At 39.9% G+C, this 23,373-nt stretch overlaps 2 protein-coding genes across 2 annotated transcripts; one reads left to right on the top strand and one right to left on the bottom strand.

Moving 5' to 3' along the window:
• Window positions 1-5,073: 5,073 nt before the first annotated feature.
• Window positions 5,074-5,997, bottom strand: LOC103717309 (dynein light chain 2, cytoplasmic). Its single transcript, XM_008805635.3, has 2 exons — window positions 5,690-5,997; window positions 5,074-5,566 (listed from the first exon to the last, which is right to left on the bottom strand). The coding sequence occupies exons 1-2, from the start codon at window positions 5,825-5,827 to the stop codon at window positions 5,375-5,377; spliced, it is 330 nt and encodes a 109-aa protein (XP_008803857.1). The 5' UTR covers window positions 5,828-5,997; the 3' UTR covers window positions 5,074-5,374.
• A 15,231-nt stretch (window positions 5,998-21,228) lies between these two features.
• LOC103717310 (protein CELLULOSE SYNTHASE INTERACTIVE 3) lies at window positions 21,229-22,959 on the top strand. Its single transcript, XM_026808513.2, has one exon. The coding sequence runs from the start codon at window positions 21,229-21,231 to the stop codon at window positions 22,957-22,959; it is 1,731 nt and encodes a 576-aa protein (XP_026664314.2).
• Window positions 22,960-23,373: the final 414 nt, after the last annotated feature.

Here is a 23,373-nt window from a genome sequence, read left to right as displayed (position 1 = left end):
TACAGATCTGTGAAGTTTCCTAGACTGAATAAGAATGTAGCTTTGGTGCAGTGGAGGAAGCTTTTTGTGATGACTCCTGAACTGAAAAAACTCGGAATTGATTCATTTTCATCTATTTTTGGCAGATGAGGGCTGGAAAAAAAAATGTTCCACAATGCTAGAATTTGCATGCACTTTCAGGTTTTTCTCGTACTAGTCGGCATGTTCTGCCTGTTCAAATATGATACTTCTTGAATTTTGATGCTATGCATCTCTGGGAGTTGCAGAAGTGACCAGGCTTCTTCCAAACTGCCCACTTCTTTGCTGGCTTTGCGCACCCGCACTGAAAAGTTTATGACAATTGTTATGTTTCCGGTTGTTGCTGTTTAATTGTAGGTTGTTGGTGGAGCTTTGTTTGCCTGTGTTGCTTCTCTCTTGATTCTTCTTTTCAGTTAATTACAACCAGTCTTGGTTCCTATCCTACTCCCACCAATCATTACATTAGTAGATAATTTGATTGATTATTAGTTTTGAGGTCTATAACTGATATGATACCTTCATTGGAGTTGAAGCACCTAAGAAGGGATGGTTTCAAATTAGCAGTGCACCCATAAGTTTGTGCATTTGGTGGTCTATACACTAAGATTATAAAAAGTATTGATTTTGATTTGGAAAATGCAGTAATTACTTATGTACACTGGCTCTTTCTCAATTTGCTGCACAGGTTTTCAGTTATAAATCATAATTTTCTAAATAAACCATATCCATGGACCACCCTTTTTCTTAGCTAGGCTGGCTAATGTGAGCATGGCTGCCCTGCAAGGATATCTTTTTCATCATCCTCAGAATCCTGGGTGTCTCTGTGATGGTCGTCTTTGGTTGTCAGAAATGAGTCGTAATGCAAGCGTGATGTTTGAAGGCAAGTTACTCGTAGAGTTATTAGCATAAGTGGCCATTAAATAGGTTAAGTAACCTTTTCTTGCTGTGCAATATAAAACTCGTACATGCTCTTTCATGTTTACCTTCACCAGTTCCATCTTAGTTGTAATTAAACAAATAATGGAATGGAATTGATTCATTTGGTATGACTTCTTGCACACCCACACCCCTTGCTGATCACTTTGCTGACAAACTTCTGCTTACAGCCCCTACTAAATCGCACACCAGAAGGAAAAAAAAAGAAAAGAAAAGTGGAAGAAAAAGAAAAAGATCACTCATACCATATTTTGTGCAAAGCAAATTTTTTAAAATTATTTAATTCTTAAGGCATCCTTTAATTTGGAATAAATTTGAATTTGGTCTAGGATAAACTTGCAATATGATGCACTGAGAACTAAACTCTTATCTGTATAAGTACCTTTATCATTTCTCACAGGGAATTCATTTTGAACTTCCAATGTTCACGAATTTAGCAGAATAGTAGTTTTTTTTTACTTTTTTTTTTGGGTCTACAGGACACAAATTTGCTCGTTCTTCAGAAATTAATGTGTTCTCATGAATTTAGCAGCTGCCCGAACGGCTGCAAAATTACCAGTAGTTCAACTGGAAGTAGGCCTTGATATACATATAAAAAGCCAACTTAATATAAAAGCTCAAGCTGTAAAATGTTAGGCTGAGTCATTACATCAATCCCTCTACCTCTCACTAACTGTTTGATGTGGGACTAAACCTCACATGCAATCCTCAACACCAGAGACTCTCAGCATGTTAACAAGATGTCAGACATACTGTCACGCCCCGAATTTGGTTCATGACACGGCCGTGCTATTGCGAACCCTTGCCCACAATAACACGCAGCCACTTTAAAACTTTAAATCAATTATGAACAATTTTTTTCTTGAATGTTATCAAATGTTTCATCAATAAAAGATTGATTACAAAGCATCTAAAAATAGCAACATTTAATGTGTCATTTTCTTTTCCCCATAACCCTGAAGCATGTCACGCTCCTCGTTCCTAGCATCTCCTATTCATCTGTAAGAACATAAATAAATGGGTATGAGCTATAAAGCTCAGTAAGTAACCATGCATAATTTTATCTGATCAATCATAATATTTTCTCATACTAGTGCATTAATTTAAGAAACTAACAGTTGTAACAAAGTAAGCATTTCATATAACAAACCAGTCATATAAACTATGCATGTCCATTTATGCAACTTCATAAACATGGCTATGCATCATAAAACTTTTGTCATTATCCCATGCTTTGAAATCCGTGCTCATCATTATTCATGCTTTGAAATCCGTGCTCATCATTATTCATGCTTTGAAATCCGTGCTCATCATTATTCATACTTTGAATCCGTGCTCATCATTATTCATGCTTTGAAATCCGTACTTATCATTATTCATACTTTGAAATTCGTGCTCTCAGATGATAGTGCAGCTATGGTCACTATTATTACCCGTGACAGGGCCATAATCTTTACCAACTATTATTCCCCGTTGGCAGGGTCTAAGCCAAGCTACTATAACCCGCTGGCGAGGGCCGTATGCCGAGCTACTGTAACCCGCTGGCGAGGGCCATAATCTTTGCCAACTATTGTTCCCCGTTGGCAGGGTCTAAACCAAGCTACTATAACCCGCTGGCGAGGGCCGTATGTCGAGCTACTGTAACCTGCTGGCGAGGGCCGTATGCCGAGCTACTGTAACCCGCTGGCGAGGGCCATAATCTTTGCCAACTATTGTTCCCCGTTGGCAGGGTCTAAACCAAGCTACTATAACCCGCTGGCGAGGGCCGTACATAGCGATCTGAGAGTTCTTAAAAAACATATCATGCTTTTCATAAATCTTTTCTCATCGGTACATTGGAAAGTGAGTAATGGCATCATGCTGAATAAAATTCATGATCATGCTGAAAACTTTATTTTTCTTTCCATGCATCTTTCTACCTCATCATAGTAATGTGTAAATAATATAATAATCATTATGGATGCTATTTATCCAAAATCATGCAATCATTTGCTAACACATGTTGGATCCTAATTTTGTGAAAAATATAAATAATCATATACAATTTCATAATCAAATAGTCACAAGTATTTGATAAAACATAAGATTATATTCGGGTTACTTATATTTTCCACAATTCATATACACAATTCCAATTCTATAAATAATACTTTTTCATCATATAAAACGTGATACATGATCCATAATAAGATTAAGACATGTTACTTACATTAATTTGCCCATCAAATGCCAATTCTTCAATACCTAGCAAGATCATTAAATTACATGTCACTGACATATTTAATTTCTATTTATTTATAATATTAAAGTCATTTACAACCCATCCATAGGACTCAATTTCATTTTCGGGTCCATAGCCCAATTTAATTTCTGGTTCAGGCCCATGGCCCAATTCAATTTCTGGTTCTGGTCTAATCTACTTCCTGGTTCGGATTTGATTAAATTCCTGATTCAGGTCTGGTTCACCTTCTGGTTCGGGTTTGACCCAATTGCTCTCTGGTTCAGGTCAGGGCCCATTTGCATTCAGGCCCAAAGTTTAATTGGTTTCTGGATCAGGCCCGTGGCCTGATTCAATTACTGGGCCCATTTGTATTCAGGCCCAGAAACACAATTAGTTAATTTATAATTAATCCTTATCAGTTCTAATTAATTTAAAAGGGAGCCTAGCCTCAAACTATATTTAATTTAGTCCCTATATTAAAATTTGAGCTCTTCAAGCCCAGTTAGTTTTAGTTTTAAGAGCACTAGGCTTGAATCAGGGCCCAGCCCGGCTTCAGGCTTCTAAAGCCAAGTTTATTTGAAGCCCACTCCGGAATCAGGCCCATTTTGGAATCAGGCCCATTTCGGCCCACAGCCTTTTTTTTTTCTTTTCTTTTCTTTTCCTTTTTTTTCTTTTTCTTTTCTTTCTTCTCCACTCTTCCCGAATCTTCCTTTCCGAAGCTTCTCCCTTTCTTCTTCCATTTCCACCGCAATCTCCTCCCCCTCTTCTTGTCCTCTCCTCCCACGAGGCAAGGAGGCTCGGGAGGGACGAGCAACGGCCGACGGCCTCCGGCGCCCGGCCTGCGGCGCCCACGGTCGCGCCCGCAGTTGTGCCTGCGGTCGTGCCCGTGGCCGCATCGGCGTCCCGCATCCCACGGCCGACGACCCGCGGCGGAGGTCAGCGCCCGCGGATCGACCACCGGTAAGTATTTCTATTTTATTTTATTTTTCTTCTTCTTCCTCTCTTCTTCTTTTTCTTCCTCCCCTTCTTTCTTCTCCCGTGGAGGGGAGATCGGACCCGAAGAGGCCCGACCCACAGCCGGTGGCGCTCTCCGGCCGGTCAGTGGCACCGGCCGCCCTTGCGGCCGCGCCCGCAGCTGCAAGTAGTGCTCGCGGCCGACGGTCTGCGGCCACCGTGACCTGTGGCCGACGCTGTTCGCGGCCGCCCCGGCCGACGCCCGTTTTTTTTTCTTTTCTTTTTTTTTATTTCTCTAATTTTCTTTTTGTTCTAATCATTTATCCGGACAGGTCGGAATATGAGATGGAAAGGATAGAGTGATCAGAAGATTCACCTAGCTCCAGGAAGGGGCTGTGAGCGACGATGTCGAGCTGGGGTGCCTCCTCCTCCGGCGCCGCCGCTCTCAATCCAATTCCTTGTAGCAGGAGAAAGAGGGTCAGAGGCAGTGAAGGATGGTCGATGGAATCTCACAGAGGAGCCATGGCATTTATAGCCTCATCGGAAGGTAGGGGGAGGGAGAACGGCCACTGTTGAGTGGTTATAACCGCCTCAACAGCTTCCTTCCCGAAGCTCCCACTGTTGGACCTCCAGATGGGCCACCGACTACGATCCAAGTTGGCCCGTCTGGGCCCAATAATTACACATACCATGTCCAGCAACTACTCTATATGCCCTTCAGTATTTGCACCAGAGCAATTTTCCCCTTGCCACCTATTATATGGAGAAAAACTCAGAATAGTGAAAAGTTCCACCATCATATATGATCATGCTTCAAAACTGGCTGGAAAACATCCAATCTCTTGCCACTGGTTATTAGTAAAAGGAGCTGGGAATTGGCTGCGCCAATCTGGATTTACAAGTTCCCATGATTGTCTGAAAGATCTTTTAGATTTTCGTTGCCCTTTATTCAAGTCAAATCTGTTAATTGTTCATCTTCATAGCAGTTTCAGAGCTTATATAGCATAAACTAATGCATGGTACCCAGGTTGCCTTTGCCATCTAACCTTTCCCTATCTTCTTTATTGGAATGGCATTTTCTTTCACAACAGCCTTACAGGCATGTTTTGCAGAAGGTGATATCCCGGCAGGCGAAGTTAAACCTGGAACTGAGAAATGCCAAACCAGGTTTCTTTTCATCACGGTTTGACACCTTCTACACAAGCCACTCTTGAGCAAAGAAATAAAAAAGAAGACACAAAGAGTTCATGCCTTCACTGTCTTCATGTCAATGAGTCGGTCCGTGTCGTATTCAGGTGCTGATCCACCCCTGAAGAGCAAGATTGCAAGGCTGCCTATGCCGAAGTAAATGAAACAGCCACAGCAGTGCGTCACAAAGGAACCAAAGTCTGTCCCTACGATGCACTGCCAACCTGGGCCATACAGACAGTCGAATTCCTGCGACAAGAAAAGGTTCCAAAATAAGTGGAAGAAAAAGGGGTTGAGAGTGTCGAACGTAATTGTCTTCCTTGGAATTGAGATTTCTACTGCACTGGTACAGATCTTATGTCAAGTACGTACCATCTTTATGAAGCGGGCTATCTCGGTGGAGTCTGTGATATCGAAGTGGTCGAGGGCCTTCGCAGCGAGGCGGAGCGCATCTTGCTGCATCGTCGGCAGCATGTCAGTCTCACCTATGACTGCCTTGCCCTCCATCATGGCTAGCAGTTGGCACACCAAAAGATTGTAGAAGACTGTACTCGATCTGTAGCTAAAACTTGTTCCTTGAGGGAGTAGAAGGAAGATTGATGTTCTGATTTATCATCACTAAAAGGGAGGTGGAAGCTGCTGGTTCTGGACGTGGGGGCATGTTGATTAGATATCAAACTTATGGCCACTAGCTGATGCACAAAATAATTCTCTGTGGTGTAACAAAATATCTCTCTCTCTCTCTCTCTCTCTCTCTCTCTCTCTCTCTCTCTCTTTGTTTTTTTTTTTACTGGAGCGGGTGCATCATACCTGGTGGGTACGAATACATCCAAAAAAATCAAAAGATAACAGGGCCCGGAGTGCTCTGGGTAGGTCCTCCGCTCTTAGTCATAGGGTCTCACCAGAATGGTTAGCTATATATGAAGCTACCCAGTCGGCTACCCCGTTGGTCTCTCGGTACACATGCTTAGCTTGAACGGCCAACCCCCCCGCACCATAGCCCTAATGTTCCTGAGTAACGGGTGGCTCTCGTCCACACCATCCACACTCTGCTGAATCCAGCGGATAACTGTAGCCGAGTCGTCCTCCAGCACTATAGCGCATGCCGGCAAGCAACGTCGGGAATGTCTCAAGCCAAGCAAGGCTGCCCTCAACTCTACCCTCAGGACTGATGTATCAAAGATCTGGCAGCCACCCGCCGCAATAATCCTGAAATCCGGACCTCTAATGATGAAGCCCGCACCTCCCCTACTCCCGCCATCTAGTACACATCCATCACAATTAACCTTGAGAAAACTCAGGGTGGGGGCTCCTAGGTGAAAAACACCGTGCGGCGCGCTCCAAGAGCAGAGTAGGATCCTCAGGTGTCCCAAGTTGTCAAGGTTCCATCCGACCGATGTGATTGAATAACCTCAGCTGCCTGGCTCCAAGCTCGCTCAATGACAATCCATGGAGGGATACAGCTCTCGCCAAATGCCCACGTGTTCCTGGATAGCCAAATATGATACGCTACATAGGTCACTACGAATATATTCTTTCTTTTGATTTCAAAATGGATGTTCTTGCCTTGCCTTATATATATATATATATATATAAATACATGCCAGGTGGCAGCCTGTTGCAAGGAGATCGATATGCTGGGACCTATAAGTACCTTGACAGGTGGCATTGCATATCTGGTCCTCTTATAGCCACATGTCAGCCAATGGCAGCATACAAAGTTGGGGCTGGTATTCCCTTCCTCTGGTTTTTGTCTCTGCGCTCTGTGAAAGCTCCCCGCTTTGTCCTTGTTGACAGAGAAGAAGAAGATGATGCCATGGTTGTTTATGGTTCAAATTCAATCTTCTACCTTATGAATTCTTAAAGCTGACATAGAAAAAACCTTACTGATACTGTTTGTGATTTTGTGTGATAAACAGAAAGTTTACGGAAATAAACTTTGGAAAAGATTATATTTAAACCGGCTTGAGTTGGAGTTGGTGCTACAGATGCTCTAGAGCGTCCTGTTTGTTGGTGAGGCCCAACAAATCAAGGAGAGGCTTGCTGACGCTATCATCGACGCGGCCTTACTCCTCTAGGGTGGCGACTGCATCAAGAGCTTCAAGGAGTTCAACATGATCAACATCTACAGCATCTTCCGCATTCTCCTCCATTTGAGCTCATCCTCATGTTTGGCGGCCAAATGCTTGTCTTAAGATTGGACCCTAGGTTTGAGACCCTATTGTAAGGAGCCAAAAAATCCAAATAGCATCTTCTGACTAGTCTTTTTGAATGAGATCTTAGGTTGCTACAAATGGTATCAGAGCAAAGCTGGTCCATAGTCCGAGTGCTTTAGAAGTGTGAGGATCTATGTGAACATGTATTGTTGTCCGATACTTGTTTACCTTTTCTACTCGAAGAATAGTGGTCGTAAGAGGTCGATCCACAGGGAGGCGATTGGAGTTGCATAAAAATCAAAACATTCACTCGGATTCAAAATCGATTTTTGAATAACAAAAGAAAAACATTACGTCGGGGATGTTGAATGATTCTCTGGTCTACCAGAGAATGTTTTCTAATTGAAACTAACTACAAGACAGGTACTTAGATTCGAAAAGTATTTATATATTTAATTAATCAAAGAAGAGCTTTGGCATAACTTAAAATGGATGAAACTAAGAAGATTAAAGCAAACATAAATTGCATAAAAGAAGATTTAATATATTGCATAAAAGAAATTAAAATTGTAGTATAAATAAAATCTTAAAACTAAAACTCTCCACCAAAATAAAACTCTCTAAAGTTAACACTTAAAACAAAACACATTGTTTTCAATTAAAATTCAAACTAAAAACAACACATTGCTCTTAATTAAAATAAAACTAAAAATAAAAAGAAAAAGAAAAACAGATAACGTGCTCTGTTTGAAAAGAGAGCACGAACTCCTCCTCTCCTGAACTCGCTCGTCTTCTCCTCCTCTTTCTTTTCCCCCAAAATAGAGCTCTCCCCTCTTCCCTGTTTCTTGGCCCCAAACCCAACCGAGCCCTCCCTCCTCCCTTACCGATGGCTCCCTTATATAGATCCCCAGCAAGCACGTGGATGGCTGGATTATGGGAGGAAGGAGACTGGGATTTTGATGTGGCTCGGACGCGATGCTGGGATGGATCGCCGAATCAGGACAACGAGCGGCTGGACGCGTTCCACCGGAAGAAGAGGTGATGGGTTTCCTTCTTTGGGTGCCGGATTGGAAGCGGGAATCCTTGGATGCATTACTCGCGGAAGCTTGATCCGTGGAAGTTGAATACGGACGGGAGAAGAGGCTGGGATGCTGCTTGGATCACGGCTAGAGTGAATCGGAAAGCTGGATCACGGAATCGCTGGGGCGCGGAAGAAGAAGATCACGGGTTGATGGACGCGATGCTTCATGGATTTCTTCTTTGGACCATGGGAGCGCCGGCTGCGAATTGGCTGATGGGAGGTAGGCGTGGATCCGGGGAGGAAAGATGCAGATGTGGATGCTTCGTGGGGACCGCTGCTCCTCCTTCATTTTCGCACAGGCTGAGACGGGAAGAAGGCTAGTCTGGAAAAGGGCTGTGCGATGCAGGGAGATTGCAGATCTTTGGATGTGGGGCTGATTTGGAAGGTGATCTGATGGACGGCGCGGATGCTGGGACATCGCAACGTGTTGAAGACGTGATGCTGATGATGAACTGTGGGATGGCTAGCACAATGTAGAAAATCACTCGGGGGCAAATGTGCTCGACCAAGTCATGGTAGGATTGGGCCTGCGCAATCTGTACCAAATGCGCATTTAAACTTTAATTGGTAATAACCTGTACCAAACGAAAATATAATATTAAACCGGTGAATTTATCATTATCAGTTAGCAATAACACTAATTTAGGTGATATGTAGATCGCACTTTTGTGCTCTCATCATGTATTTAGTCCCATATCGACTATATACTACGTAAATCTTGAGTACTTATATAGGATCAAGGAATTCAAATAATATCTCCTGGTTAGTTTTTTTGGATGAGGTCCTAGATTGTTATCCAAAGCGAATTTGGCAGATGGCTTATATGAACTAAGGAATACTACAACATAGGCCTATTTGGTCTAACCACGAGCTTATCGTGGTATTTGTGATTGGCTTTGTAGTACTTAATTAGGATCCAAATGGATTTGGACATTTAGCCTGTCAAGAATATCAAGTTTAAATAGAAGGAGTATGTGAGGATATATGTGAGCGTGTATTTAGTTCTAAATTAGCTATGCACCAGATAGATCTTATGTAGCTATACATGACCAAGAAATCTAAATAATACATTTCGGCTAGCCTTTTTGGATGATATTCTAAATTTTTATAAAGAGACACTATAGCATGGACCGATTTGGACTGATCATGAGATGACTATAATATTTGTGATTAGATTATGGTATTTGTGAATGGATTTAAATAGATTTGGACTTTTGGCCTAGTAAGAATTCTAAAGTTTGAACGAGGAGCATGTGAGAACTCATGCTGGCATGTGTTTAGTCTCACATTGGCTATTCACTCGGTAGTACAAAGCCAAAAAAACTTAAATAACACCTTCTGACTAGTCTTTTTAGATAAGATCTTAGGTTGTTATACCTAGCCTTTCGATCTTCTCAAATCTAGGGCTAATTACGTGGATTTGGACAAGGTGGGTAGGATGGTGAAACATTTGCAAAGCCAAGGTCAGAGTCGTTTGAGGAGTAGAATAGGATGAAGCTATAGCTACAAAGGAGACAACATCAACGGTGATGTGTTCAACAAGAAGTCAAGGACACTGGACCTGTAGAAGATGATGATCAGGGTCTATTACCAGGTGGTGGCAATGCTCAACCTTCTTCGAGCCTTCACTGGTGGTGGATATGCCGTCATGTAATGCTTCACCTAGTGGAAACTCAACTTCACCGAGCATAGCGAGTAGGGTGACAGGTACCAAGCATTTCATTGCCTAATCTCTTCTGATTTCTTTTATCTTTCTTGCTCATTTCCCCCTCTTTGTACTAAAAAAAGATTGGATTTTCCATTTTTTTGCTGTTTTTTATTGAAAAAGTTTAGACTCTCTTTTTTCTACCATTTTGATTGAATGTTTTTTTTTTCCTTATCTCTCACCAGCAAAGATAATTTTGGAAGAAATACTTTGAACATAGGCAAGTGACTGTCACCTGCTGACTTACACTACCAACGGATTGATGGAGATGGATAGAAAGGGCTACAGTGATGCAAATCAAAAGTTAAAGGAGATTAATTGAAACTTTTGAAGAAGAGGGGACCAGCGTGCAGATAGGTGAGAGTCGGGGAGGTGTAAGTATTATTTTTCAAACTTTAATAATGAATCCAAAGTTGTACACAGTATGTTGTCATTGTGGAGGACCAAATTTGTTTGCAAAAGTTGATTGTCCTGTTTGCTTAGTGGTGACTTGTTTTATTACGGATTCAAGGCTTTTATCAGCAGGCGGGAGGCACTTTTTCCTTGCCTTTGGACTTCGTGGGAAAGGAAGAGATTCCTTTCCATTTTGGGGTTACAGTGCCCATACAATGTTCTTCACCTAAGAGTCCCCGCCTCTGAGTTTTATCAAGATCAATTTTGATGAGTCCGTCTCTGATGGTGGAATGAGAGGAGGCGCGCGTTTTGTTATCAGAGACCCGGACGCTAGGATGGTAGCAGTAGGCTGCTGTCAGCTATTCAACATCTTGGTGCCGGGTGCGGAGCTGAGTGCTGCCTAGGTAGGCCTTTGACATGCCCGGCTTGAGTTACGAGCCAGCTCAATCATTCTGGAGGGTGACTCGGTCATGGTCATCAGTTGGATCCAAAAGAGTCCGAGACATGCCGACGGCAACCATCCGTTACTTCGAGACATCTGAGCAATGACGAGGGATGGAGGGGCCTTTAGGCCAAGCATGTAATTCATGGAGCCAATTAGGCCTGTTAACGAGCTGAGCTGAGCCCGAGCTTGGGGAGGCTCGGGCTCGGCTCGTTTCACAAAACTCGGGCTCGGTACCGAGCTCTGTATTGAGCTCGAGCTCGGGCTTGTTTGGTAAAAGAAAAGCTCGGGCTTGGGCTCGTAAAGCTCGTTTCGAGCTCGGGCTCGAGCCCCATAACAAAAATCCACATTAAATACCACAAATAAGGCCCTTACGTCATTAAAATAAGGCCCATACGTCATTAAAATGAGGTCCATTTCTTTGGTCTCACTGTTGTGGCTCGAGCCCGTTTGGGCTCGTGAGCCGCTCGGGCTCGAGCTCGAATTTAAACGAGCCTCATTTTAGGCTCGGGCTCGAGCTCGTTTGACTAACAAGCCGAACTCGAGTCGAGCTTTTAACGGGCCGAGCCCGAGTAGCTCGGCTCGTTAACAAGCCTAGAGCCAATGGAGCTGCGAATTAGGTGGCCGCGTACGTGGCCAGTCATGCAGGTAATACCTTGTGGGCTGAGGATATGGAGTTGCCCCGAGCGCTCCGAGATATTCTGTTTTCTTATTTTATTGGGTGCATTCGTGCTCGTCAGGTATGAGTTACCCATCCTAACAAAAAAGAAGAAGAAGAAGAAGAGAGATTCTTTGTATGATGTCAAGTCAATGTTCTGATACATAGGATCTAGAATGGGTCTGAAACGTTATGGGAGTTTCTGCTCTCATATAGAAAAGAATGGCTCCTGAATATTTTACCAGCAATTTTTTCCATGGGATGTGATCCTTAGAGCTTGTAATGGTACTAATTATTTTTATCATTAAGATGAAAAGGAGTGTTTGATAAATGGATCTAGTCTCATCAACCAATGAAATGTATGGCTGGATCTCTGCTATATTAAAGAATAGGATTCTATCTATCTCTCACTTTTCCCCCTAAACCTACTCTTCTGTCTTCATATTTCTTTTACGTTTGAGGGTTTTCTTAATATAATAAATATTTTGCATCTCGCTCTCCCCCTCAATTGTTGTATTTGGTTTTCATTCCTAATATTTTGCTTCCTATCTCATATTTAATGCCATCTAAACAATTATTTCTATTAATAAAAGGAAAAACTTACTACGTACAACAATCATTTTTGTTAATTTTATCGAGTTTCCATCCACATAGATTATATATATAATGATCAAAGATAATTATAACCCTTGATTCTAATTGCATGAAGTGCTGCATAGAATAGAGAAAGGATTTTTTTTTAATTGTTCCATATAATTCCTTTTTTTTTTTGATTATGATATGCATGGCATGCTGGTCTCTCTCTCTCTCTCACACACACACACACACACACACGCGCACAGAGAGAGAGAGAGAGAAGCACACATGCAGAGGGGTGAATTAGTGAAGAAGGGACTGCATTCAAAAAGTTCAAACAGTAGCCCCTTATTGTCTGGAAACCAAACGTCGCACATTTAGTTTTTCTCCTTTCGTCATTTAATGTTGAATGCTTGTGTTATATATAATATATCTAGATATTGTGTTTTCATATATGTAAGGTTAAAATACGACTTTATTCATGCTTATAAACAAAAAAGGTGGTACTAGTGTAACATAAAAAATTTGCATGAATAGTTATATAGTTGATGTGTCTACAGTTACTCCCTTTATTTAATTGATGTAGCATAGGCTGCCAAATTATTGCATTCTAGCTAATATTGTCATACTAGCATAGCATATTTAATTATTTATGTAACTTTGTTTTGTGAGATTTCTTATTACTAAAATATTGCTTACAAAAAAAACAATAGTATATGGGCTAGAGTATCGGCACCAATAATAAGGTGCCAACTGCCATGTCCCTTGCTTGACCTTCGAAAATTTCCCCACTTAGAATTGTATAGAACTTGTTCTCAAATAAGAATAGTACTAGAAGATTTCACACTATAAAGTTCGGTAGCATAAATGTGGCTCATTCTTGCTCTCTTATGACTTCTGGCACCACAAGCGCTGACAAATTGGGCAATGGGAGAGCTTCAGGTGAACTATAAAATATTTTTTTGCAAGATTGTTGCGTGGCTAAAGTATTTGAATTAGGTGCTAGCACAAATAAAGACATCACACACACATACACACACCATCACGCTCCAGATTTAGAACATGCATGACATGGTCGTGCTACCGAAGGATACAACCCACGATAACACGAAGTCAAACGTTTCATTTAGCTTCCAATTCCATCTTAAAAATAACAGAATAAATAGAAGTCCAATTTTATTATCCATTAAATGTAACCATTATTGGTTCAGAGCTTCTAAATCCAAACATAAATACCAAACCCATAATCCTCAATATTCAGAAAAGTATTAACAACAAATTTATAGTTAATTAAAATACTAAAATTTTTCTACAAAATAGCTAAGCTTGCTAGCGCAAACTCCAAGCTTGGACTAACCTTCGTCCCTACTGATTTTATTTGCCTAAGAAGAGAAAAATAAAAATAAAAATTTATGAACGACACGGCTCAATAAGTAAAGCTTTCACTACTTTACCAAATCAAGCATAAGTTTTTGTATGAATCGATGCATTATATAAAGAAAATAATAATTATTGCAAAATAGAACATATCATAGTATCATATGATAAAGTAAGTCATAAAGTCAATCATGCAAATATAAATCAGCAATATGTTGCAATCATGGTTCCAAGTGTACAACATAAATAAAATTATAAATTATTTACCATCTAACTATATTATTGATCAAATTACTTCTCTCGGACTAAATGCTAAGGTCACTATTATACCCGTGACAGGGTTGTAATCAGCAAATACCAACTACTATTATCCATTTGTAGGGTTGTATGCTAGCTACTAGTACCCGCTGGCAGTGCTGTATGCCAACTACTATTATCTGCCAGTAAGGTCGTACGCCAACTACTATTATCTATTGACAGAGTCGTATGAAACTGGATGTTGATCTATCCTATTTTTACGGACCATACATAACTATCTGAGAGCCTTTTTACTATAGTCATTAAGATAATTTTTCTTAAGTCATATTTCTTGAATTATATTTTTTTGAATCATATATGAATAAAACTATAGGTGGCTTTATAGAGTTCGTAGCCCATAAATAAACACATAATAGTAGAATAATCATAAAATTATTCTTTTTATAACAAAAATATAATTTTTATAAATATAAAGTTCATAGTTCATAAAGAAGTTATTAATATTGAAATATTCACGAAACCATTATTTCACAATAAGTCTTGAGTTTCATAATATCATATACTTGATCCTTAATTATAAGAAAATATAATATCATCAATATTTAATAATATTTTCATAATACCAGAATATAAGTAACAATTTGAAAAAGAATAAAGAGCATAAGATCTATTTATCTCTTTCATTTTAGACTGCCAAACATAACGATGCTTAGAAGTGGTCTCGTTACTGGCTTCTGTGATGCTTTTAAGCATCATAACGTAATGACATGTACTAGAAAGTGTTGAAAAATTTCCGTCCTTCCTTGCTGATGCTTTTAAGCATTGTAATCTTTCGATGCTCATAAGTTACATTGGCAAATTTTGGCATGGTAAACAACTTATCGACGCCTTTTTCTAGCATCGGCAGTTAACAATCGGGATATACTCTTTTTTTCTATAGTGTTTTCATTCCCTTTTCTCATATGTCTGATTATATACATTGGCATGTGCAATATACTAGAATTATTGTCGCACCTCAAACACCACTCAAGCTAGGCACGTGACATGATTATACATTCCGCAGGGCAAGGCCTTGAAACATATACAAAATCTTAAAAATACTAGAGAAGATATAAAGTATAATATAGCTTCAAAATAATGTAACTAGATTCCACAATTAATAGATGAGCATGAGTTGATTAATTGTAGGATTCCAAAATTCAAAAATGGTGACAGACACATTCTAAGTATTCCAATTCTCCCTAGTAACCTAAGACCACAATAAAGTACTAAGTATTCTGTGGCTTAAAAAAAAAACTAAAGGAAATTATGTAAGCTAAACAACTTAGTAAGAATCCCTTCACGCACACACATTGACATAATTTAAAGAGTACCATGAAAGTATTCCAGTTAACTAGCACTTAAATTCTCAAATCCACTACTTTACGGATCATGATATATCAATGCATTTTACACGATCAAAATAATAACTCCATTTAACAATGATTCAAATTAACAGCTCATTGCCATTTTATAACATTTCTGACAGTGGTCAAATTTGGGAGACATCCCAATAGTACCCAATATTTATATTAAATTATTTTCATCTTTCAATGGACCACAATCATATTTCTAACCCATGATGGGGCAAGGCAATATCATCACACTTCTAGCCCATGATGGGGTAAATGATAATGCTACATTTCCAACCTACAACATGGCAATCAGTAATGCCAAATTTCTAACCTATGAATAATAATATTGCTAGCCCAAAGCTCACGCCTATTTAGTCTCAAGGGTACACAATAAGTAAATTAAATTATTTTTGTCTTTGGACTATCCATGGTCACTTTTCCAACCTATGAGGAGATAATCAATAGTGCAACATTTATAGCAAGTAAAGAGAGAATTGATAATGCCACATTTTTAGTCTTTGATAGAGAATCAATTAATAGTAACATGGTCAGTATCCACCCATTCATCATGGACAACATAATGAGTAAATTAAGTTATTTTTAACTTCCAACCGTCCATAGTCATGTTTTTGACCTTTGAAGGAGCAATCAATAGTATCATATTTCCAAATTATGATAGGATGATCGATAATACTATATTTTCAGGCTATGATAGGGCGATTGAAAATTATACATTTCTAGCCTATGATAGAACAATCAATAGTAATATGGCTACCCGAGAGCTCACACCTACCCATTCAATGATATAATTTACAATTTTCATTTATGTTAATTAGAAACAATTCATCAGTCGCAACATTATTAGGATAAACCATCACCACTTTCTATGCACAACATAATTGGATTCAGTATTTACAAAACATAATTTCCAACATTGAAGATTTTCGTTCCACTGCAACACCTCAATTTACTACTACTCACAAGCACTCATGGCCAAAGACCAAATCTTAAGCATCCACAATCAAACCATTCTGAAATGTCCATAATCCAGAACCTCAAAACCAATTCGAAAACCATTCAAAATCAAGGTCATTCAATATTATAATATACATGGACATATCACAAGTTTGCATAATATACATGCACACATCACACTCAAGACAAATTTGGAAGCCATTCACAATCAAAGTCATTCAATATTATAATATATATTCGTATCACAAGTTTGTATAATTTTCAAAAACAAACAATAGGGATTCTTACCACTAGCATGCCACAATACCCAATCAAGGTGCCAATAACTCCAAATGTACACTTAAAATATCCAATTCAATTAATAGTAATATTTAATATCAATATTAAATATTAATTATTCTCAGAAAATTGGAGGACTAACTTGCCTAAAGATTGATATAGTTATTCACCTAGCAATTATAAATAATTTTATTAATCATTTACCAATTTATCTAATTTTTCTAATATCAAAATGTTTGGTTTCAAAACCAACCCCACCCTTAGGATTTGCTAACCCTAATCTATACTATTTACTTAAGTTAAAGGATTGAACAGGGATTAGAGTGTAAAACCTTACACTGACCTTTTTCTTTCCTGGATGGTCATGCCCCTACACAAAATTAAGCTAAGTGAAATTAGAGAAAAAATAATAAAAATAATTAGAGAGGGCTCTACTTAGGGATTAAGAGTAGTAGATTATCCTAAATCGAGAGGCAGCTTAAAGAGAGAAAGTAGGGAATTGGGGGAAGAAGAGGAAAGGGAATGGTTGATGGGAAGCTAGGATTTTATGAGGGGATAGAGAGTGAAACTATGGGCAAGAGTCGCAAACAACATAACAAGGGTGGCCGACAAAGGCGAGACGACGATGCATTTGGATAGAGGGGCAGTGAGGGGCTATTTCACGAGAAGGGAATAGTAGAGAGGATATCATAGGAGAAAGAAGAAGGCACAGGCCAACCAAGTGACAAGGCACGATAACCATGACCAGCCGAATCTGGGCAGAGGTGGCTCGACACAGCTAGGGTTATGCAAGACAAATAGAAGGGGCCTAAAATGGGGTAAAGGGGCTTGGTGAGGGTAGTTAGCGGCAAAATCTAGCAGAGAGAGAGAGAGGTAGCAAAAAAACATGAGAGACGAAAAGAGATAAGAGACAATAGAAGAGAAATTTTCGAGGGGGCGAGGGAAGATAAGGGGCAAAGCTAGGGTAGGTTTGTGCTAGGTGGATCGAGCTTTTGGTTCGCACGACCAATACCTTTGAGTTGGGTCCACGCTGACTAGCTAGGTTGGACCTCAAAATTTTATGGACTAGGGTCCAACATATGTGATGCAATGCAAGAGACTGAAGGTTCCAAATGCGTGAGAAACTAGAATCACATTTTTTCTGTCAAAAGGAGTGCCAAATAGAAGTTGACCAAGGTATGGGAGAGTACCAGCAAGCGATCGGCTGCGGTATATGCGAATTTTTTTCTTTCTTGCCAAGACATGTTGGAATATATGATATTTTTTCTCTTTTACCCAAACATGCAACCTCACTTTTTATATATATCTATATAATATATTTTATATTTTAAATATATTGATAATGCTTTTTATAAGATAAAAGACTTTTCTGACTTTTTTTAATATAAAACTAACAAATAGTATGCCTTTTTTTCCCCTGAAAACTGATACAAAGATCCCGTAGGGAACAAAGCCTCGACGTCTTCAGACTTTGGCCCACATAAAATTTTGCGGAAATTAATTCCCCATCCTCCCGATGACTGTGGCATAACAGAAACTGCTTTTTTCAAAGGCACCTGATTTTTTTCTCAGACACCAAAATGCGATTGAAATAAAGCCTGTGCACCTTCGGGCTCTCACAAGACGCTCTCCAAACCTTTCGTGTTGTATATTAATAGAAGAATCTTGAGATGCATGTTTACGTGCAAATTTTTACGATTACTTTTGCATGAACACGTGAGTATTGAAAAAAATGATACCAACAATATTGTCTTAAGAAAGTTATTCTAGGCTCATTCAAGATCTTTTTCATTGCCTAAATAATCTCCTAGTTGTTTTCTGATGATTAATCCAGTCGAAATTTAGTCAATTGTTCATGATTTTCCCATGGCGAAATGAATATCTCATATTTCCAAAAGAACTCTTTATGCTGTAGGTAAAAGAAAAAAAAGAACTCTTCATGTTTTACAAAAAAAGTGATGCTATCTTTGGTTGTTTGTTATTGCTGGAATCCTTCTGTTACTGTTGCTAACTTGCTAGTGCTCGCATTGCTATCATTCCATTCTATTGTCTCCTCCAGTCTTGTTTTTATACATGGCTATAACTACATAAATATATCAGTTCTAAAATAGTTGTTTACTTCACTTTCTTTTTCTTTTTTTCCCTGGGGAAATGCTTTTCAATTTTTTATTATTTGAATTCTTACAAATTATTGCCTTCACCAAGAAATGAATTCGTTTTGATGCCAAACTTGTGACATGATAACAACTAATTATCATACATAAAATTCAGAAACTTCAAAAGCATCCATGAATGTTAGATGTAAAATCCGAACAAAGGAAATTGGACAGAGAATCAGACCAAGAGTAACAAGACAACTCGCACCGTCCACAACAAAGAAATAACCAGCTTAAGGATTACTCAGTCTAGGTTGGCCCCTCAAAATCCAAAAGCTCTTGATTCGGTCTTGGTATACATGAAAGAATTAGTGTTCTACCTTCTTTCTTCTAAGCTAAGCAATACTTTTCCTCCACCTGGAAAATACCTTCTTCCCCACTCACTAATTTCTCAAGCAACCAACACCTTTCACCATCATACCAAGACCTTCATGCTACCTAACCTTCTCTACATTCGATCGTACCTGACCAAGTGGACCAAATTATATGAGAACTAGAATACCCTCACTCCTTATTTATACAAAATTATGAGTATACCATATTTTTTTTCTTCATGGAGAAATATTGAGTCTACCTTATCAGAGCCAGAGCTAAAGCTAATGAACAGTTCTCTGGCCACTGACAGACAGAAAAAGACCTCCATCTAGGAAATTTTCTTCAATCCATCAAGCACAGTTACTATTCATCTACGTTACCTCCAAAGTAAATAGTGCTGAAGCAATACCATTCAAGCAGAATGAAGTCAGTATGTTCAATTCGAACGGGATAATCTTAGGAAAATGGCACCGACAGATTTGTAGGACCATTCTGTTTCTTTTATATACTCGCCATATTTTTGTAGCCGTCGTGTGAAGATACAAATAAGTAATGTTCATTGCCTTCCACATCCTCACCCCCAACTTCTTCAGCTCGCTCCAAAAGCATTCCTCTTATTATTGGTTGCATGAACCTTTCCTTTGTATTCTTCCTTTCATCTTTGTTTGATATGGAAGCCTTGTGGCTTTTGTGGTGTCCACCACTTAGAAGTATAGATGAAGTCATTTCTCACTCACTGAAATTCCAGCCCCCACTTCTCAAAGATGGCCAAAAGCCTAAGTTAAGGCCACCAAACTTGAGGGCTCACATGGGGGGCAATGACACCCCCTAGCTGATACTCTTACTTGGTCCTTGAAAGCTATTGTTCTCCTACTGCATTAAGTGTGCCTCATCAGTCACTACTCTTCTTCCTCCCATGGTTGGCTAGCAGCCTTAAGGAAGCAGTCTTATAGCATTTTGGGAACATGCACAGAGTGCAGCCAATCCTCCTAACAAGCAATTCTTTCAGGTCCTCATCAATGGGGAGATAGCAGGATGCAACTAATTGTAAGTGAAAAAAAAAAAAAAAATACACACACACACACATGAAAGTAAGGAGCAAATGAATGCCATGTTTGTTGATGTGTCTACAAAAGCAGATTAAGATTTTAATCGTAGACACCGTTGCAGCCTTGAATTATAAACAACGTTGCTGATCATCATCGTATCAGGGAAGTAGTATAATTATCTGGCAATGCTTCAAGCTAAATTCTAGAGTGCATGGTAGATCAAACCGAACTCTTATAAATTGACAATCAGAATGAGGTATGAGACTCTCACAGTCCCCTTTGTAAGGTGGTATAAGATTGTAACTTAAACATGGTAATTGGGCTTTAATTTTCTAGGTGGTGGATATATTAGGATTAATCAGCAGCATAAGGATTAATAAGTAATAGGATTGAGTACCAATAAGTAAATACGCACCGAAAGTTGGAACACTGAGAGCAAACGACATCAATGTGATGCTATAGGCTTTTAGCCCTGAAGTGTTATCATCAATGCCAACTCCTAATCCTGTAATACAAAATTATTATTGGTACATCTGTACCATATTTAACTACCTTCTCCTTATTGCCAAAAGAAAATCCTCTTCTTCTCATCAACCTTGTTCATCTACACCAACAACAAACACCAGCCTTCCATTAACTATGGACTCTTCATATTCCCAACTAACCTCTCATCATTGTTGTCCAGCCACACCAGAATTTTACTAAAAACTGACCAAAAAATCCTCTACCTTCTGAAAGACAAAAATGTCCCACCCTCAATTGCATTGGCCCTACTCTTTACCCACTGGCAGAGGTTGATCCAGTAAATTTCATTATTATTGTCAGAATTCGGTGACCACAACATATGATTCTTTAATGTCCATGGGCACATATAAAGGTAGAAAGATAACAGAGGGATGAACAGAAGGGATGTAGAGGCATCAGACAATAAGAAATATACTCCTCTTCTCTCAGATCTCTCCCCTCTTCCTGCTGCCAACTTAAGCCACCCATCACATCTCCAAGCTGCGGCATAACCCACTGGAATTCCTAGACACTACCACTGCATTCTGTTGCCTTACTCTCCAAAAGATGGCATCATCCTCATGAGCTCAGAAATGAGGGAAGATCGAAAAGAAGCAGCACCCATCTATCAACTTCCTGAGGAAACCAGTCTCCAGCGAACATCGGAGCTCATTAATTCCTTGATCTCCTCCTCCTACTCCATCCTCTCTTTCCCCGCCAAATGGCAACTAATCAGAGATAAGCTTGAGCAGCTAAACTCCAACCTAACAGCCGTAGCTGATGGCAACTTTTCGAGCGCCAATTCAGCACTCACTGCATTCTTGGAGTCGATGGTAACAGTCCTCAATGACATTCAGATGCTTACTGATCAATGTAGTGATGAAAGTTACAGCAGGGGAAAGCTCCACATGCGGAGCAATCTTGATGCCGTCTCCTCTAGACTCGAGCTCCACGTCAAGCATCTCACACAAATATGTGCTTCTGCAATTCTCTCACAATCCCAAGCCATTGTTCCAACGAGGCCTGCCGTTGGTGCAAGCCGAGAGGACATGAGATTCTACATGAAGGATCTCTTCTCAAGACTAAGGATTGGAGATTTGGATATGAGAGCTCAAGCCCTGGCCATCCTTAACGAGATACTTCCTCAGGATGAGAAATATGTGAGGATAGCGGTGCTTGAAACAGCTGACAGTATTAGTCTTCTGGTGCACTTTCTTGAATTTGGTGATGTGGGTATTCAAGAGAAGGCTGCGAGGGCTGTCTCAGTAATTGCCAGCTTTGACTCATACAAAGGAGCTCTTGTTACAGGCGGTGTCATTGCGCCATTGATCCGGGCATTGGAGATGGGAAATGAAGCGGGAAAAGAGGGGGCTGCTCGAGCTCTGAGGAAACTTACGGAGAATTCTGACAACGTGTGGTCAGTCTCTGCTCATGGAGGTGTTACAGTGCTGCTCAAGCTCTGTGATAATGCTGATAGCAGCAGCGAGTTGATTGGTTTGGCTTGTAATACACTAAGGAACCTTAGCAGTGTCGAGGAGATTAAAAAGTTCATGGTGGAACAAGGAGCAGTTTCAGTGTTCACAAAGCTTCTGAAATCAAAGGAAGAAGTAGTCCAGATTCATGTAATGGAATTGCTGTATGCAATGGTTTTGGAGGATGACAGCCTTAGGCATATGGTGGTTGGAGAAGGGGTCATTGAGTCACTCGCGAAGTTATTGGATCCCAACTCTCCCTACTCAATGAAGGCAAGAGAGGTTGCTGTCCGGGCTATTGAGTTGTTCTGTTTCACCTCAACAAGTTTGATCAAAGCTTTGATGGGTTGTGGTTTCCTCGATCAGGTTCTCTTTCTTCTGAAGAATGGTGAGATATCTACTCAGGAATCTGGCCTCAAGGTTGTTTCTCACCTTTGCGAGACATCTGAGGAGACCAAGAAGGTGATGGGTGATGCTGGATTTATGACAGAGCTTGTAAAGTTGCTAGAAGCTAAATCTTTTGAAGTCAGAGAACTGGCAGCTGGGTTACTCTGCAGCATGGTTCCAATTCAACGAAACCGCAGAAGATTCATTCAAGATGACCACAATGTGAACCAAATCATGAGGTTGCTCAATCCAGATGAGGAGAAATCAGTAACAAAGAAGCTGCTGCTCTCAGTCCTGATCTCGCTAGCAGATAGCAGCAATGGAAGGAGAAAGATTTTGGCATCTGGGTATGTGAACCACTTGGAGAAACTAGCAAAAGCTGATGTTTTGGAAGCAAAGAAAATCATTAAGAAGCTCTCTGGGAACAGATTTCATAGCATCCTAAGTAAAATCTGGAGTAAGTGAGTTATATTATTAGTACTTTGAAATCGTCTAGTGTATATGTCTTGACTTTAGTTTCTTACTTTTATTCCCCTCCCGAGTTTCTTTCCTTTTAATTATGATATGAAGCCGCTTTTTTGTGCACTTTTATTTCTTCTCTGAAACAATCACTGAAATATCAATGGTAAGAAATTGTTTCCAACATTCTCGAAGTAAAGCTGGTGGTTGTTAAAAAAATTACATGCCAAAAAGTGTATTTATGTTCCTCTATGATGACATTAGAGATGCTTGTTGCTGGTCTATCAACACTTGATGGGGAATCTTTAATCCAAAAACTTCAAATTTCCTTGCCAACTTGGTGTCAGTCTCATAGCAGCAAAAGCACTCGTTACTAATGGGATGAGGCAATGTGGGTCATACCATGTGCCACATACACAT

The sequence above is a fragment of the Phoenix dactylifera genome, unplaced genomic scaffold, assembly GCF_009389715.1.
Source record: "Phoenix dactylifera cultivar Barhee BC4 unplaced genomic scaffold, palm_55x_up_171113_PBpolish2nd_filt_p 000092F, whole genome shotgun sequence".
NCBI lineage: Eukaryota > Viridiplantae > Streptophyta > Magnoliopsida > Arecales > Arecaceae > Phoenix > Phoenix dactylifera.
This window is presented reverse-complemented; position numbering and strand designations above follow the sequence as displayed.

What these genes read in the sequence shown, in the direction of transcription:
- LOC103717309 (XM_008805635.3), bottom strand. Translation starts at nt 5,827, where the DNA reads ATGATGGAGGGCAAGGCAGTCATAGGTGAGACTGACATGCTGCCGACG. An exon ending in TAGCCCGCTTCATAAAGATG is followed by an intron (nt 5,567 to 5,689) that starts GTACGTACTTGA and finishes TTCTTGTCGCAG; the next exon opens with GAATTCGACTGTCTGTATGG.
- LOC103717310 (XM_026808513.2), top strand. Translation starts at nt 21,229, where the DNA reads ATGAGGGAAGATCGAAAAGAAGCAGCACCCATCTATCAACTTCCTGAG.